Raw genomic sequence first — 19,787 nt, 5'->3', positions numbered from 1 at the left:
CTTCCAAAGATTTTGTAATGTTGGCCAAAGAAACACTGCATTTTAGAAATCCATGCTGACTGATCCTATTCTTTAAATATTTAGTAATGTCATCTTATTTTATAGGTTTGAGGGGCTAAAATTGGATATAAGAGCAAAATATTTCAGATTTCCTGCATCTGCTGTAAAAACAGGAAATGTTTAAATACTCAGCAGGTTAACAGCATCTTTGGAGAGAAACAGATTTAACATTTCAGGTCGATGATGACCCTTTGTCAGACCTGAGGGAGGATAGAAATGTTTTGAACTTGAATATTACTGAAAAGAGAGATATGTTGCTGAAGCCTTTTGTGTTGCACTCATCAGGGCAAAGCAAGAGTGCCAAATTTCAAATGATCACAACAATTTATACTGCATGAGAAAAGAGGTGCTGATTGGTTGGCAAGCCAACTCTGATTGATATTGCCATGGAGAAGGCAACAGGGAACCACAGGCTCCCCATTATTCTGGGTAATTAAAAAAAGGTGCAAGGTTTGAACACATTCCTTTTGTTTGCAGAGATGGGTCCCTGCATATGAATGTATGTCACTTCTAGCAAGCGTAAATGAGCCATGTTACAATCTCGACAGATTATTTTAAATTGGTTGCTAGTGTAGCTATTGGCACACTCAGGATTGTTCAACATGTGCTGCTTAATTATGGAATCACATCTAACATTAGATGTTTTGTTTTGGGTTTCGCAAACATGGGCTGGTTGAGTATCGTCTGTGCTCTGCCTATTAGGAACAGTTGGATGACCGGGTTGTTTGATTCGAAGAGCCAATCATTCAGACATATGGCCTATGTCTCTGGCATCGCACTGGCACTAAAATTCATACATGACGTTGCTCAATTGTGTTGTCGGCAGAATATCTTTTTGGACTGATGGCAGCACCCTATTAGTGGAAAATACTACTCACGTCTCCACTACATAATAACAGTGCAAGATGGCTTGCTTAAACTCTTGCTCAAATTCTTGAGATACTTTGCCTGAGGCAGCCCAAACAATGATCTGATTTCGATTGCCATACAAATCCCAATGTGCATATTGACCAGTGAAAGTCCTGGCCTGTGGGAGGCAGTAGTGGAGAACTCATTAGCGGGTTTCAAACCAGCCCATTGAGGAAAGGGAACAGATGAGAACACTCCATCTCAAAAGTGAACTTGTGTGCAGGATGGAGAGTGTTAAGGTGTGTAACAAAGTCCTTATATGCAGCTGCAGATACAAAGATCGCAAATGTATCATCTATGAATTGGAATTATGCACAGGGTAGGAGGATAGGGTTAATTCCATCAAAATGGGAGGCGATGGTGTAGTGGTACTGTCGCTGGAATAGTAACCCAGGGTAATGCTCTGGGGACTGGGTGCAAATCCCGCCAAGGCAGGTGGTGGACTTGTAATTCAATAAAAAAATCTGGAATTAAAAGCCTAATGATGACCATGAAACCATTGCCGATTGCTGTAAAAACCCATCCGGTTCACTAGTGTCCTTCAGGAAAGGAAATCTGTCGTCCATACCTAGCCTGGCCTACATGTGACTCCAGACACAGCAATGTGCTTGACTCTTAAATGCCCTCTGAAATGGCCGGGCAAGCCACTTAGTTGTAGCAAACTGCCAAAAAGTCACAAAAAAGGAATGAAACCCAATGGACCACCCGGCATCAACCCAGGCACTGGAAACGACAACGGCAATTGTCTGTCGACCCTGCATAGTCCTCTTTACTAACATATGGGGGCCAGTGCCAAAATTGGGAGAGCTGTCTCACAGACTAGTCAAGCAGCAGCCTGACATAGTCATGCTCACACAGACAATGTCCCAGACACTACCATCACCATGTCTGGGTATGTCCTGTCCCACTGGCAGGACAGACTCAGCAGAGGTGGGGGCACAGTGGTGTACAATTGAGGGGGTTGCCCTGGGAGTCCTGAACATTGACTCAAAGTCTCATGGCATCAGGTCAAACATGGGCAAGGAAACCTCCTGCTGATTACCACGTACCGCCCTCCCTCAGCTGATGAATCAGTGCTCCTCCATGTTGAACATCACTTGAAGGAAGCACTGAGGGTGGCAAGGGCACAGAATGTACTCTGGGTGGGGGACTTCAATGTCCATCACTAAGAGTGGCCCGGTAGCTGGCCGAGTCCTAAAGGACATAACTGCTAGACTGGGTCTGCAGCAGGTGGTCAGGGAACCAATAAGAAGGGAAAACATACCTCATCCTCACCAACCTGCCTGCTGCGGATGCATCTGTCCATAACAGTATCAGTAGGAGTGACCACCACACACAAAGTCCCGCCTTCACATTGAGGATACCCTCCATCATGTTGTGTGGCACTACCACCCTGCTAAATGGGATAGATTTCAAACAGTTCTAGAAACTCAAGACTGGGCATCCATGAGGTGCTGTGGGACATCAACAGCAGCAGAATTGTAGTCAAACACAATCTGTAACCTCATGGCCAACATTTCCCCCACTCTACCATTACCATCAAGCTAGGGGATCAACCCTGGTTCAATGAAGAGTGCAGGGGGCATGCCAGGAGCAGCACCAGGCATACCTAAAAATGTGATGTCAGCTTGGGTGAAGCTATAACACAGGACTACTTGCGTGCCAAACAGCATAAGCAGCAAGTGATAGACAGAGCTAAGCAATCGCACAACCAACGGATCAGATCTAAGCTCTGCAGTCCTGTCACATCCAGTCATGATTGGTGGTGGACAATTAAACAACTTACTGGAGGAGGAGGCTCCATAAATATCCCCATCCTCAATGATGGAGGAGTCCAGCACATCAGTGCAGAAGATAAGGCTGAAGCATTCGCAGCAACCTACAGCCAGAAGTGCCGAGTGGATGATCCATCTCAGCCTCCTCTGGGGGTCCCCAGTATCACAGATGCCAGTCTTCAGCCAATTTGATTCACTACATGTGATATCAAGAAGCAGCTGAAGGCACGGGATACTGCAAAGCCTATGGGTCCTGAAAATATTCCGGCAATAGTCCTGAAGACTTGTGCTCCGGAACTTGCCATGCCCCTAGCCATGCTGTTCCAGTACAGCTACAACACTGGCATCTACCCAGCTATTTGGAAAATTGCTCAGGTATGTTCTGTACACAAAAAGCAGGACAAATCCAACCCAGCCAATTACCACCCCATCAGTCTACTTCCGATCATCAGTAAAGTAATGGAAGGAATCAACAGTGCTATCAAGCGGCACTTGCTTAGCAATAACCTAACTAATGCCCAGTTTGGATTCCACCAGGGCAATTAATCTCCTGACCTCATTACAGCCTTGGTTCAAACATGGACAAAAGAGCTGAACTCCCAAGGTGAGGTGAGGTGAGGTGAGAGTGACTGCCCTTAACATCAAGGGCACATATGACCGACTGTGGCAACAAGGAGCCCAAGCTAAACTGGAGTCAATGGGAATCGGGGGAAAACTCTTCACTGGTTGGAGTCATACCTGGCACAAAGGAAGATGGTAGCGGTTGCTGGAGGTCAGTCATCTTCGCTCCAGGACATCACTGCAGGAGTTCCTCAGGATGGTGTCCTCAGCCCAACCATCTTCAGCTGCTTCATCAATGACCTCCCTTCCATCATAAGGTCATGAGTGGGGATGTTTGCTGATGATTGCACAATGTTCAGCACCATTCGCAACAACTCAGATACTGAAGCAGTCAATGTCCAAATGTGGCAAGACCTGGACAATATCCAGGCTTGGGCTGACAAGTGGCAAGTAACATTCGTGCCATACAAGTGTCAGGCAATGACCATCTCCAACAAGAGAGAATCCAACCATCACTCCTTGATGTTCAATGGCATAACCATCACTGAATTCCCCACTATCAACATCCTGGGGGTTAACATTGACCAGAAACTGAACTGGACTAGCCATATAAATACTGTGGCTACAAGAGCAGGTCAGAGGCTAGGAATGGTGCGACGAGTAACTCAGCTCCTGACTCCCCAAAGCCTGTCCACCATCTATAAAGCACAAGTCAGGAGTGTGATGGAATACTCCCCACTTGCCTGGATGAGTGCAGCTCCTACAATACTGAAGAAGCTGAACACCATCCAGGACAAAGCAGCCCCGCTTGATTGGCACCAAATCCACAAACATTCACTCCCTCCACCACCGACACACAGTAGCAGCAGTGTGTATCATCTACAAGATGCACTGCAGAAATTCACCAAGGCTCCTTAGACAGCACCTTCCAAACCCACGACCACTACCATCTAGAAGGACAAGGGCAGCAGATAGATAGGAACACCACCATCTGCAAGTTCCTCTCCAAGCCACTCACCACCCTGACTTGGAAATATATTGCCGTTCCTTCACTGTCACTGGGTCAAAATACTGGAAAATCCTTCCTAACAGCACCGTGGATGTACCTACGCCACAGGGGCTGCAGCGGTTTAAGAAGGCAGCTCACCACCACCTTCTCAAGGGCAATTAGGGATGGGCAATAAATGCTGGCCCGGCCAGTGAAGCCCACATCTCGTGAATGAATAAAAAATAAATAAAATCACGATTCTTATGTAAACTGACTAAAATACTCACGAGCGCTCGACCTCTAGATTCCTAGAAGATATGTAAATAATATGTAAAGAAACCAGAGGTGACTGGATAAGAACTTGATACCAGCTAAAAGCTCTATCAAAATATTATCAATGAAGGTTAGTGGAGATTCAGTAAACCTTATTGTTAGAGTTAATATTTCTTAATAGGACATTAGCACAAGACAGTCAAATTATTTTTAGCTTCCTATCACTCTGATTAAAAATATTTTTCTTTGCAAGTGTATCTATTTCAAACAAGTATATATGCAGCAATTTAATGTCAAAAATACCATAAGTAAAACTAGCAGTTAAATTGAGATAAAAAAAATTGGGTACTCACTTTACGCCCAGAGAAGATGAGGCACAATTGGTGCATGGAACCACCATTTTTCACATTAGCTAGCTCTTTTTTGAGGGTCTTTGGAGAGGGAGGGGCCCAGTTGGTCTTTGTCTTCTGACCATCAATTCCTACACAGTTGAGTGCATTGTCAGATTTAAAACACTGAGCCTTAGGTTCCTGCTGAAGGCTACCTTCGCTGTGTGTTCGACGTCGCAGTGAGTTCTGAATCGAGAGAGTACAACGTTTCTCACAATCTGATGTGTCAATCATACTGCGCCGTTTAGAATGACAACTGTCCAAATAACACTCATCGCTATCTTCTTCATCGTCATCATCATCCTCATCATCATCATCCTCCTCCTCCTCTTCTTCCTCATCCTCATTATCTTCACCATCAATCTGTAAAATTGGCAGCTCATCAGCACTTTGGCTAAAGCTTCTGTCAAGTCTGACCTCAGGTATATTGAATGGCATTCGAGGATTCTGTGACTCAATGATATTTGGCTTTTCACCATGTGCTTTCACATCCTCTGTGGATTTATTTCCTTCTTCTGTAATTTGTTCTTTTTCGGAGACACTCTCATTTTCAGCATCTTCTTTGCCAGTTGGCAGGAGGTTGCTAATTGGGACCTGTTCCTCAGACAGCATCTCAGACTGTTCATCTGATTTTGGGTCAAGCATCTATTAAGTGGAAAAAAGAGAAAAATGAAATACATTAAATGAATTGATCATAGTTTAACATGAAAGGGGAAGGAATTGGTTGATATACATATCAATTATGTCTTTTATTTACCATTAATATTTACAGAAAATAATTTGTTTTCTCAGTTATTTTAATAGCGACAAAGCAAACCAAGTGATGTAGACTGTTGGTACAAGGAAAAATTGAAAGGCCTGAATATTTAGAAGGGTTGATTGTATTGGCTGAAAGTGCAGAGTTTCAGACGAGAAACCTGGAAGTCTGGGTTGCTCCATTCTTTGCAAAGTTTTAACTCTATAGAATGCATCATTTGCACTTGACAGGTTCCCATCTGGAAGTCAGCCTGATTTATAGCTATATTACACACTATACAAAAGTGAATTAAGACAAAAACACCTACGAAATTAAAACGGTAATTTTAACCTAACCCAACAAGCGAGGGAGTGACATGATCAGATGGGCCAGTTTACTCCCATTGAAATCAATCTAAAGGAAAATCAGGTTGTTTGTAAAATGCACTTTCTCAACATGGTTAGGTTAAAATAACCCCATAGTGTTAAATGGGAGTTTTACATCATAGTATGTTAATACTTCACACTTACTCCCACGTCAATCTTGTAACTATGTCTATGTTTTTAATAGGATACCATAGGATCCAAAATGCCAGAAATTACATAACATTATTGTCAAAAGTCAAGATTTTCTGTGATAGTAAGCAGTTTTATTCCAGGTCTTTCCTAGAACCGTGGAAAAGCTATGGCACAGAAAGAGTCCATTCAGCCCATCATGTCTGTGCTGGCCAAAAAGGAAAAAACTGAAAAACTTGCTGCCCATTCTAATCTCACCTTCCACAGCACTGTGCAGATCCAGGTACCTTTCAGATGAGTTGAGGGTTTCTGCCTCCACCACCAAACAGGCAGCGAATTTCAAACACCCACGACCCACTGGGTGAAGAAGTTTTTCCTCATGTTTCCTCTAATCCTTCTACCAATCACCTTAAATCTGTGCCCCCTGGTAATACACCTCTCTGCTAAGGAAACAGGGCATCCTTGTCGACTCTATCTAGGCCCCTCATAATCTTGTACACCTCAATTAGGTCACCCCTCAGCCTCCTCAATTCCAAGGAAACAACCCCATAGCTACAATTTTCAAGCCCTGGCAACATTCTTGTAAATCTCCTCTGTACTCTCTCCAGAGCAATTATGTCCTACCTATAAGTATATCAATGGGAAGAGGATAACCAAGGAAAGAGTAGGACCCATAAAGGACCAGGGGGGCAATCTATGGGTGGAGCCAGATGACTGCGCTAGAGTGTTGAATAAATACTTCACATCCGTCTTCACCCAAGAGAATGAGGATGAAGGTATCGAACTCGGGGAGAGAGACTGCGAGGTTCTTAAGCAAATTGATATAGGGAGTGACAAGGTATTGGAGGTGTTGGCAGGCTTAAAAGTGGACAAATCTCCAGGTCTGGATGATGTGTCCCAGACTGCTGAGGGAGGCAAGGGAGGAGATCGCAGGGGCTCTGACCCAAATTTTTAATTCCTCTCAGGCCACAAGGGAGGAGCCAGAGGACTGGAGAACAGCTCATGTGGTTCCGCTATTTAAGGAGGGTTGTAGAGAGAAGCCAGGGAACTATAGGCCAGTGAGTCTCACGTCAGTGGTAGGGAAACTATTGCAGAAAATTCTGAAGGACAGAATCTATCTCCACTTGGAGAGGCAAGATTTGATCAGGAATAGTCAGCACGGCTTTGTCAGAGGGAGGTCATGCCTAACAAATTTGATTGAATTTTTTGAGGGGGTGACCAGGTGTGTAGATGAGGGTAGTGCAGTTGATGTAGTTTATATGGATTTCAGCAAAGCCTTTGACAAGGTCCCACATGGGAGACTTATAAAGAAGGCAAATGCACATGCGATACAGGGTAATTTGATAAGGTGGATTCAAAATTGGCTTAGTTGTAGGAGACAGAGGGTGATGGCAGAAGGATGCTTTAGTGACTGGAAGCCAGTGTCCAGTGGCGTACCACAGGGATCTGTGCTCGGTCCCCTATTATTTGTCATTTATATAAACAGTTTAGATGACTATGTGGGGGGTAGGATTAGTAAGTTTGCGGATGACACAAAGATTGGCCGGGTGGTTAACAGTGAGGTTGAGTGTCTTGGGCTACAGGAAGATTTGGACGGGATGGTCAAATGGGCAGATAAGTGGCAGATGGAATTAAACCCTGAAAAGTGTGAGGTGATACACTTTGGAAGGAGTAATTTGACAAGGAAGTATTCAATAAACGGCATGACACTAGGAAGTTCTGAGGAACAAAGGGACCTTGGCGTGTGTGTCCATAGATCTCTGAAGGCGGAGGGGCATGTTAGTGGGGTGGTGAAAAAGGCATATGGGACACTTGTCTTTATCAATCGAGACATAGATTACAAAAGTAGGGAGGTCATATTGGAGTTCTATAGAACCTTGGTGAGGCCACAGCTGGAGTACTGTGTGCAGTTCTGGTCACCACATTATAGGAAGGATGTGATTGCACTGGAGCGGGTGCAGAGGAGATTCACCAGGATGTTGCCTGGGATGAAACATTTAAGTTATGAAGAGAGGTTGGATAGACTTGGGTTGTTTTTGTTGGAGCAGAGAAGACTGAGGGGTGACCCGATCGAGGTGTACAAGATTATGAGGGGCATGGACAGGGTGGATAGGGAGCAGCTGTTCCCCTTAGTTGAAGGGTCAGTCACAAGGGGACATAAGTTCAAGGTGAGGGGCAGGAGGTTTAGGGGGGATGAGAGGAAAAACTTTTTTACCCAGAGGGTGGTGAGGGTCTGGAATGCGCTGCCTGGGAGGGTGGTGGAGGCGGGTTGCCTCACATCCTTTTAAAAGTACCTGGATGAGCACTTGGCACATCATAACATTCAAGGCTATGGGCCAAGTGCTGGTAAATGGGATTAGGTAGGTAAGTCAGGTGTTTCTCACGTGTTGGTGCAGACCCGATGGGCCGAAGGGCCTCTTCTGCACTGTGTAATTCTGTGATGTGGCGACCAGAACTGTACACAAAATTCCAGCTGTGGCCCAGCCATGTTTTATACAGTTCCATCATTATATTCCTGCTTTTGTATTCTATACCTTGTCCAATGAAGGAAAGCATTCCATATACTTTCTTTATCACCTTATCCACCTGTCTGCCATCTTCAGGGACCTGTGGGCATGCACTTCAAGGTCTCTCACTTCCTCTACCCCTCCCAATATCCTTCCATTTATTGTGTATTCCCTAGCTTTCTCTGCCTCTCCAAATGCATTCCCTCACACTTCCCTGGATTGAATTCCATCTGCCATTTTTCCACCCACTCAACCAAACCATTGACATCATTCTGGAGACAACAAGCTATCCTTTTCACTATCAGCTACACAGCCAATTTTTGTGTCACCTGCAAATTTTCCAATCATGCCACCCACATTTAAGTCTAAATCATTAATATATATAACAGCAAGGGACCCAACACTGAGACCTGTTGAACGCCACTGGAAACTGGTTTTTACTTACAAAAACATCCATGAGCCATTGCCCTTTTTTTCCTGTCGATTAGCCAACTTTGGATCCAACTTGCCATATTCCTCTGTATCCCATGAGCTTTTACTTTCCTGACCAATCTGCCATGTGGGACCTTGTCAAATGCTTCACTAAAATCCATGTAGACAACATCCACTGCACTACCCTCATCAATCCTCCTTGTTCCTTCCTCAAAAAATTTGATTAAATTAATAGGACACAATCTTCCCCTAAAAAAACCATGCTGACTATCCCGGATTAATCTGTTCCCTTCTCAGTGACAGTTCACCCTGTCTCTCAGAATTGATTCTAATAATTTGCCCACCACTGAAATGAGACTGACAGGCTTATAGCTATTTGGCCTATCGCTCACACCCTTTTTAAATAATGGTACAATGTTTACAGAGCTCCAAACCTCTAGTATCTCGCCTGTATCTAGTGTGGATTGGAAAATGAACCTCAGAGCTTCCGCTATTTCCTCCCTTGCTTCCTTTAGCAGCCTGGGACACAATCCATCCGTCCCTGGTGATTTATCCACGTTCAAGGATGTCAGTCCCTCCAGTACATTCTCTCTCACTATGCTTATTGTATCTAATATTTCACACTCCCCCTCTTTAACTAAAACATCTACATCTTCCCTCTCCTTAGTGACAAGAGAGACAAAGTACTCATTGAGAACCCTGCCCAGACCTTCAGCATCAGCATACAAGTTACCATATACATCTCTGATAGGCCCTACCCTTCCCTCAGTTATTCTCTCACTCTTAATGTACTGGCAAAACATCGTTGGGTTTTCTTTGATTTAACCTACCAATATTGTTTCATATCCTCTTTGCTTTCCTAATGCCCTGTTTTACTTCACCCGTCTACTCTCTATACTCCTCTCGGCTTTCTACAGTGTTCATTATTTTGTTACAGTCAGGAGATTTCTTTTTCTGCTTTATTTTACCTTTTATGCTTCTAGATAATCAGGGGGCTCTAGATTTGGCAGCACCACCCTTCTTTGTGTGGACATGTCTACACTGTGCCCGTAGAATCTCGCTTTTGAATGCCTCCCTCTGATCTGTCACTGATTTCCAATAAAGTAGCTGTCACCAGTCCACTTTCACCAGATCACCTCTCAGCTTCACAAAATTTGTCTTTCCCCAATTTAGAGCTTTTACTCCTTTTCCATCTTTATCCTTTTCCATAGTTATGCTAAATCTAACTGTATTATGGTCACTATCTCCAAAATGGTCCCCCACTGCTACTTGATTCACTTGCCCAGCTTCATTTTCTGAGACTAGTCCTGGAATTGCACTGCCTCTCATTGGACTTGTTATATGCTCACTAAAGAAATTCTCTCGAATGCAGTTCAAGAATTTTGTGCCCTCTGTGCCTATTACACTGTTCATATCCCAGTTGATATTAGGGTAGTTAAGTCCCCAACTATTATTACCCTATTGTTTTTGCACTCAGAAGTTTGCTTACATATTTGCTCTTCTATCTCCCTCTCACTATTTGGTGGGTCTATAATACACTCCTAGTAGTGTGGCTACTCCCTTTTTATTTCTGAGGTCAGCCTATATGGCCTCAATTGATGATTCATTTAGTATATCACTCTCCACACAGCTGTATTTGATTCTTTAACCTATAGTGCTACACCCCCACCTTTTAGCCCCCTCTCTATCCTGCCTGAAAACCCTATATCCAGTGATGTTGAGCTGCCATTTTTGTCCCTCTTTAAGTCAAGTTTCTGTTATAGCAATGATATTATGCTGCCGTGAGTCTATCTGTGCCCTCCGCTCATCAGCTTTGCTTGCTATACTGCTTGCATTTAAATACCTTTTACCATTGCCAAATTCCTGTGCTGTTAAACTTTTAACCGCTGTTTCTTCTGTCTTTCAGAGTCAGCCGATAATTTCCTGCTCCCTACTCTGAACCTGTCCTATCTGAATCTGCCCTCAGGTTCCAATACCCCCGCGCCAGTCTAGTTTAAAACATCAGCAAATCTCCCTGCAAGGATATTCGACCTGGTCCTATTCAGATGTAGACCATCCGGCTTGTACAAATCCTACCTTCCCCAGAACTGGTCCCAATGCCCCAGAAGTTAAATCTAATTCTTTCAGCACTCTCAGTCTGTTTGGGTCCAGGATTCAAATGTTTTTTCTAAACTTGTGTTTGGGATTAAGTATCAATGATAAGTCACCGTTTGAGGTCCATCACTGCTTGCTATGGGGAGATTGAGCAAATCACATAGACCAGAATTTTATCAGCGCCGATGGGGCTGCAGCAACAGACCTGAAAGCCATGGGGGACCCTGCCTCAGCCTAATTAGTTGTCATCAGACTCCTGTCCCTTTAAAGGATGGGTGCCTATCCCCAAGCGCTGCCAGCCGATTGGAGGGCCGGCAGCTCAGCATCGCCACTGGGAGTACTGGCCACTGCTGGGACTGCACCCAGAAGAGAGGATATCATGAAAGCACACTGCCCTCCCAACCAGGTAAGTGGGTTCTAGGAATGCCAGGGCCAGTCATTGGCAAGGGGGCTGGTTGGTGAAGGCAGGGGGAGAAGTTGCCACAAGGGCAGCATTGCCCTCAGGGGACCCTCCGTGTAGCATTGAGTGCCAAAATAGGAGGGCAGCCCCCACCACACGCCTGCAGGGAAGCCACAGGTGTTCACCAGGTGGTCTCCCCATGTGGCAGAGGTAAAATGCCATGCTGGTGAGACAAAGCCCTTAAATGGCTCAATTGGTCTCTGGGCAGAAGGGCTGTCCTCCACCTTTCCCAACTCTGGCAAAATGGCATGGCAGCAGGGAAATGATGGGCAGTCCATTCCTCCTTCCCTCGTCAGTTTATAGGCCCCATACCTTCAAGCTCAGCTCCAGAGAGTTGGTAAAATCCAGCCCATAGTGTGGGAATAGAGTCAGCTGTAGCTAGGCTATGTGGGGTGGCAGATTGCCTCCTATAAAGGATATTAATGAGCCAGTTGTTTTTTTTCAACAAAATATCAGCTTTCTTTTTACCAGTTCCCATTCATTAAATAACATTTCTCAACTTGCCATAATGAGATTTGAATTCCTGATGTCTGGGTAGCTATTCACACAATTAGTAGTCTAACATCTCCTGCATCTTAGTTTTATTTCTATGCAATAAAATGATGGAATATACACAGTTTATGTTCTGACAAGACTTTCCCATATGACATTTAGAGACAAACTGTACTTGTAATTCCTGAGGAGGGGTGTGTTCCACTCTGTAGAATTACTGCACCCATTGTAGTTCAAATGAAAAGTCAACTGTGAAGCTCTAGACCTTTTCTGTTGTTTATTCATTTATATGCAATATGTGTTTGTTAAAACAGCCATGTGGGGTTAGCCTTGGCTCTGTGTTAGCTTTCTTGCCTCTAAATCAGAACATTATGGGGTTTGAGATAAACTCGAGGCAGCCCTAGTGTGTGGGGACATAAGTTGAAATCTCTGTATACTGGGTTGATATCCAGAGAGGTACTGGTGTGTCTGATGAGAGCAGAGTGGATTCACCATTGTACCCCTAGAGACCAGTGCTTTCTCCTGTGAGCACTGGGGTTAACATCCAGTTAACATCTCATATCTGATGTGAGCAAAGTGTCGACACCCTATTGCTCAGCGTCTGTCCTCATACAGACTGATAATTTTTAAAAAGAGTTTCAAAATTCAAACTTCCAGTTACTAACTGAAAGAATGACATGGTAAGATTTCATGGTTTACAACATTTACTGTAACAAACAACAAAACCCCTATTGACTAAACATTATTTTCTTTTTGTAGGCAACTTATACTTTAACTATATAAAGTGACATTCCCCTTGCATTCATCACTCATCACACTCTCCACAGAATTGCAGTCCTTTTAGCAAACAGTCCATGAAACTCCCAGCTTCCAATGGGTTTCCGTATTCACGTTTCACCAAGTAGTAACTTTGGGTTACCACATCTCCAGATGCTTTCCTCAATTTTAGGAGAGATCAGGGGAGAAGGTGGTGTAGAGGTAATATCACTGAACTAGTAATCCAGGGGTCCAGGCTAATGCTCGGGGGCCATGGGTTCAAATCCCACCATAGCAACTACATTAATAAATATGGAATAAAGCTAGTGTCAGTGTTGGTGACAACTGCTGTAAAAGCCCATCTGGTTCACTTATATCCTTTAGGGAAGAAAATCTGCTGCCCCTACCTGGTCTGGCCTAGATGTGACTCCAGACCCACAGCAATGTGGTTGACTCTTAACTGCCCTCTGAAATGGTTTAGCAAACCACTCAGTTCAAGAGCAATAGGGATGGGCAACAAATGCTTACAGTGATGTCAACATCCCATGAAAAAAAGAAGAAAGGAAATGTTCTTTAAATCCATCACCAGCTCGTTCTGATGATTGTTCTTCCCTCTGCCATGCCAGGGTGGTCACAGCATTGCTGAGAAACACCAGCAGTGAAAGGCCTGCAGTGCCTTATCTCTCTTGTCCTTGCAGCACAAAAGGGCACATAATGCCAAGGAGAGGGCTCTGACTAGAGGAGTGCCCTATCTATTCATTGTCGCTGCTATGGAGGAGGGAGCCATGGAAATCATCAGGGTGACCTGCAGGAACAAGTCCAGGAAGAGGAGATGGGCATACCTGAAAGAGAGGTAATAAAGGGGTGCAGTGCACTCCTCCCCATCTAATGCCAAGCCAAAGACTCAGTTGCAGTGGGAAGCCTCAGAACGGCAGAGGCTTCTGCTATCAAAGGAAAGTCCTCAAGATTTCTTCCTTGTGTCTCACACATTCTGAAGTGGAGGGGGAACCTCTGAGCCCTGTCATGCACCAGGGCCATTGCAAGAAACTGAGACAGCAGAGCCAGCACTGTCACATCATACAAGCAAACCCTCCACCATCACAAATATACTCACATTGGTGGGCCCTTGTACACACTTAGATATGGTGGTATGGCACTTGTGAACTAGTGGAGGTCAGAGAGGAAACCTGTGAGCAGTTCCCCTCACAGGATAGAAGGCAGATACAGCTATGCTCAGCTGTGCACAGATGTAGGGCCTTGGGAATCACAGGAAAGGAAGCTCTACTTTGGTCAGCAGCAGATGTGTATCCACATGTCAGAGTTCCCTGAGGCAGTGTAGGATTATGGGCTGAGAATGGAGGATTCTATTCAGCTCATGTGTGCCACCATGACTCAGGGCTTTGAATGCATGAGCTCTTCCAGCAACAGTATAACAAACCTCATGTCCCTGCAATGCCAGGAGGGTCACAGCTTTCTGCACTGTCCGAGCACATATAGACCATTCTCCCCACAATCTCTACATACCTGATGGCACCACTGACCACTGAGCCAATGGCTGAGTGCCCCTTTAATGGGCCCACCTAATATCATGGTGCTGTCATGACTGGCTTGTTGCTGCCTCCATGCCTCTGGCCTGTATCCAGTTTGCAACCCTTGCACCTCCACCAAACTCCCAAACTAGTTCTTAACAAGCTGACAATAGGCTTGTTAATTGACCTCATTCCAAAACCGAATAAGTTCTGGAGCCCACCTTCCCCAGCCTGAGGAAAATCGCCAAAGACAGGTTCTGTTGAAGGGTCATGAGGACTCGAAACGTCAACTTTGTTCTTCTCCGCCGATGCTGCCAGACCTGCTGAGTTTTTCCAGGTAATTCTGTTTTTGTTTTGGCATCCTACCAGCTCTTTTCAAAGCCTGCCTGTCTCTGTTCCCACTCTCACTGAAACTTAAAGAACCTGCCCTAAAACATCATTTAAGGGAAGTGCTTAAATATGTGAATAGGACAAGAATAGAAAGCCTCAGTGGATAACCATCACTGCACAGGCCTGATGAGCTCAATGGTCTCCTTTGGTTCTGTAAAATCTGTGATTAAATGCATTGTTTTAAAATTGCTTGAAATTAATTAGAAGGCAAAAAGCAGATACATGCACCTTCACTACCCTAGACAGAATGGCCCTGTTTGAGGTTTTACATTTAACGTTCTTGGCAAGTATACTGTTGGTCTGCTCCAACTTAATTAATGCAAGTATGAACAAAATACTCAATGGAATTATATACCGTTCACTGTAAAGCAAACATGGTTCAAAGCAATATTTATTTCATTTCCTTTTTTTACTTAAATAAGATGTTTTGATTTTTGTGTTTAATAATATTAGGACAAGTTTGAAAGACTAATACTCAGGTGACTACTGACAGTTATTATTCATTTTATAGTAGGCATTGCATTGGGTACAGGACAAATTAACTAAAAGATCATTCCTCCAATATTATCTGAATTATCTCTTCTCTGAAGTTTCCAACTTAACAGCGTGAATATTCGGGTCAGCGTGTGGGGCAGGCCCCACTCGCCGACGCATAAAATGACACGTGGTGACTTCGGGCGTGTGTCCCGATGTCACTGCACATCATTCCAATCTTCAGTTCGGTGGGCGCGCACCAGATTCGGCTGCGCACCCGCCGAACTGTCAAAGGCCTATAAAGGCCATTTAAAAACTAATTAAAACGATTAAGAGAGCTGCCCGTCCAGCTTTAAGGTTGTTGGGCAGGCGAAGAGCCCAGGCGGCCTTTACATTTATCATGAAACCTCATCCACGGGTGGGATGAGGCTTCATGAAGGGTTTATAAATCAAATAAACTTTTTCATTAGAATTCATTGACATGTCCCAGTTCATGTGACACTGTCACATGAGGGGACATGTCTGAAATTTTTTTTTCTTCTTTATTTAAATTTTTAATAATGAAATTAAACTCCCTGAGGTAGCTCCATGCCTCAGGGAGATTTCTGCACTCTTAGCACAGGCCCTGACTCAGCCTCCTACCCTCGCCTGCACAGGGAGCATTCAGCGCTTCCGGGTGCGGGGAAAATTCTCCCCAACATTTTAGAGAAATTTTAGAAATGAATAATTCAAGCACAGTTGTTGGGAAGAGGTCAAAACAATTCTGGAACCAAGAATTCATTTTTGATTATTGATTGCAAAAGAGCTCGATGGGGGAGAATATCCCGATCGGGTGCATGCCGCCATTTTACGTGAGCGGGCCAATTAAGGCGCTGAGCGCACCCTATGCGGGCGGGGGGGATGGGATTCCCTGAGGAAGTTCCCTGTACTCTTTCCACATGCGCACGAAAGAGCGCAGAGATCTCCCCGAGGCACGGAGGTGCCTCAGGGAGATTGGTTTCCGTGCTAAAGTTTGAAATGAAGGTTTGTAACACTTTTAACGCATGTCCCCTCATGTGACACTATCACATGAGCTGGGACATGTCAAAGAATAAAAGTATAAATTGTTATTGCATTTTAAAACACTTCATAAAACCTCATCCCGCCCATGGATGAGGTTTCATGAAAAATGCGAAGGCTGCCCGGGCTCTTCGCCTGCCACCAACCCTAATTGGCCACTTAAGGGCCTCAATTGGCTCAAGGGTGGGTGAGCTGCCTGATGCCTCTTATGCTGTGCGCAAAATTGCGGAGGGGTCAGGGGTGGATGGGAAGGCGACAGGAAAGCTGCCCATGGCATTTCCTTCAACTTTACACCCCTGTCCACCTGCCTACCCTCCCCTGGGGGAGCGTGCAATTCTACCCAATGATGTTCGTGCTCCCACAAATAATTCAGCACCAAGATGCTCATAGTTGGCACCACTAAGCTTACCAGCAGCAGTGTGACTCCTAGGGTTGACAGTCTAGACAATAGAAAGTGCTATGCAGACTTGGAGGCTCAATGGTCATTTATGCATAATTCAATGTGTTTATGACAGCATATGTTCAATGATGCTCCAACATTTGGAGGAAACTTGTGCATCTAGCATAAAATAATCATTTTAACTGGGGTTAATCTCATTTCAGAGGTTAGTAATCAACACAGCAAAATCAGTTCCATACACACAATAATAAAGAAGTAAATAATTTACATATTGCCTTAAGCTGTGGAACACTGCAGGAAAACTTAATTAATGAGCATAACCTGAAATACTATTAGATTGTGTCACTATGAGTATTGTGTCCAATGTGTCACTATTTGATGCACTTAACCAATAAAATGATGAGTACAGGTTCCATATCTAGCTTTTGATTTATTTACCATTAGTTAAATAATTTTGTCTAATGCCTTGTTCCCATTATATAACAAGCTAGAGAAGCCAACCAAATGTAATTAGACTCATTAGCTGACTTGATTTTATAAAAGGCAGGCTTACTGTACAAGTACCAAGATGGATAATGAAGAATCAAGACCAAAATACAACAGCAACACAGTCCAATCTGAAAACAGCACATAACACAGCCAGCATTAAGATACTGTCCATGCAGGAAAATGTATGCTCCTACATGTGCATGCTAGCATACAAAATTACTTAGGAGTTGAAAAAAACCTGATACAGACGCAAACAAAAAATGGTAACTCAAAAAAAGCTGCAACCATAGGCTCATATTGGTTGTTTTTGTACCTAAATGCTCTTCCCTTAGAGGGTAGTGTGAAGTAATGAAGTGACATTTTGTGCTGTGAATGCTCCTTACATGGTCATAACCATCTTTATGCTAGCTAATAGGTTAGTCCTATACACCAGGAAGGTTTTATTGGCACCCACACCGACTGGACAAAAATATTACACTGAATGTAAACCCAGAATTCAGAACCTGAGCTTTGGTTTTCAACTGTTGGAACTGTCTGGGGTGATGTTCAACCCGTGCACATTCTGGAACGTGACCTCTAAGCAAAAGCCTCACTCCAGATAAACTAAAGATGCAATAGGATACTGGCTTGCCATAATTCAAGCTGCACATATATCTAACATTTCAATACTTCTGCAGGAGTCTGTTGTGGCAAAAACTGCATGGACTGCATCTTGCTGCTGCTCTACTGCAACTTGCAAAACAATTATGAGAATATCCTCCCAGAGCATGCAGTAGAGTTCCACACCCTGGAGCAGCATCAGGCATGCAGCGAAAGCAACGTCCACTGCAAACACAGACAGTGAATTCAAAATGTTAACTGCCTGTGAGTACATCAGCCTGTATTCCCAGTGCTCAACTGTCCTTTTTTTTATTATTCATTCACAGGATATGGGTGTAGCTGGCCAGCTGTGTATTTGTGAGCCATCTCGAATTGCTTTCGACAAGGTGCTGACAAGTCATTTTCTTGAACTTCCATAGTTTGTTAGAATTATAGACCAGGATTTTACATTGATTGGGTGGGCTTGGCGGGAGCAGGTGGTCACAGAGCCGACTGCCGCCCACGATCGGCTCCACACCACGATTTTACGTGGGCGGGTCAGTTAAGGCCCACCCAGCGTGCATCGCGAGCGGTAGCTACCTGGGCAGGGGGTGGGGTGGGGGGGGGGAGAAGGAGCTGGGCCTAGCGCACAGTTTGCGCATGCATACGAAAGAGTGCTTCAATCTCCCTGAGGCATGGAGCTGCATCAGGGAGACTGAGGCGCTTTTTTAGAAAATAAATACAGACATGAAAAATTTAATGAAACATGTCCCCTCATGTGACTTTGCCACATGGGTTGGGACATGTTTTTATTTTGATAATAACAGTTTTGTTTAAATAGTATTAGCTTTAGGAAACCTCATCCTGCTCGTGGATGAGGTTTCCTAAAAAAATGTAAAGGCCACTTGGCCTTTTCACCTGCCCAACAACCATATGGTCGGACTGGCAGCATAAAATGCAACTTAATTACCTACTTAATGGCCTTAATAGGCCTTTCAATTATCAGTGGGCGCACAGCCAACTCCGGTGCACACCCACCAAACGAAATATTCCGCGAGTTCGCGATGGCGTCGGGACACATGCCCGACATCATCGCGTGTTATTTTACGCTCCAGTGTGTCAGGTGCGCCCGCACACTGAATGTAAAATTCTGCCCATAAGTTTTTCATCATGGTTTTGATACAACTGAGTAGCTTGTTAGGCCATTTCAGAAGGCAGCTGAGAATCAACCACTTTGCTGGAGTCACATATAGGCCAGATCAGGTAAGGATAGCAAGTTTCCTTCCCTAATGTCCATAAATGAACCAGCTGTATTTTTATAACAATCTGGTGGTTTCATGGTCAGCTTTACTGATGTGAGTTTGTGCCAAATTTAATTAACTGGCTTTAAATTCCACAATTGCTGTGGTGGAATTTGAACAGGTCTCCAGATTATTAGTCCAGGCTTCTGGATTACTAGCAACATAACATAAACACTAAGCTACTGTACTGTCGAACACTTAAGAATGTAGGAACAGGAGTGGTCCATTTAGACTATCCATTTAGACTATTCAATGAGGTTTCAGCTGACCTAAGATCTGACTCCATATACCAATTTTTGCCTCTTATCACTTAATACCCCTGGTTAATAGAAATCTATCAATTTCAGATTTAAAATGAACAATTGCGCTAGCATCAACAGTCATATGCAAAACAGAGCTCCAAGCTTCTACCAACCTTTGCACATAAAGACGTCTCCTAACCTTAACCCCAAAAGCATGGCTATAATTTTTGGAATATGCTATCTAGTCCTAGATGCTCCGACCAGTTGAAACATCCTCTTTAGGTATCCCATCAGTTCTCCTTAATTCTTGAAAGCTTAGATCAAATCACTCTTCATCTTCTAAATTCTAAGAAATTAACCCTAGTTTGTGTAATCAC

At 44.1% G+C, this 19,787-nt stretch overlaps 1 protein-coding gene across 3 annotated transcripts in view; it reads right to left on the bottom strand.

Moving 5' to 3' along the window:
• rgs3a (regulator of G protein signaling 3a) overlaps nt 1-19,787 on the bottom strand; it is a 201,497-nt gene that overhangs the window by 43,706 nt on the left and 138,004 nt on the right. For all 3 annotated transcript variants that reach the window (XM_078549779.1, XM_078549780.1, XM_078549781.1), the window contains one exon: nt 4,920-5,600. In XM_078549779.1, coding sequence (XP_078405905.1) covers nt 4,920-5,600 — 681 coding nt within the window. The remainder of the gene's footprint in view (nt 1-4,919; nt 5,601-19,787) is intronic.

Source organism: Cetorhinus maximus, chromosome 10 (assembly GCF_964194155.1).
Source record: "Cetorhinus maximus chromosome 10, sCetMax3.hap1.1, whole genome shotgun sequence".
NCBI classification, from domain to species: domain Eukaryota; kingdom Metazoa; phylum Chordata; class Chondrichthyes; order Lamniformes; family Cetorhinidae; genus Cetorhinus; species Cetorhinus maximus.
Note: the sequence above shows the minus strand (reverse complement) of the source record. Positions and strands in the feature narration are given on the sequence as shown.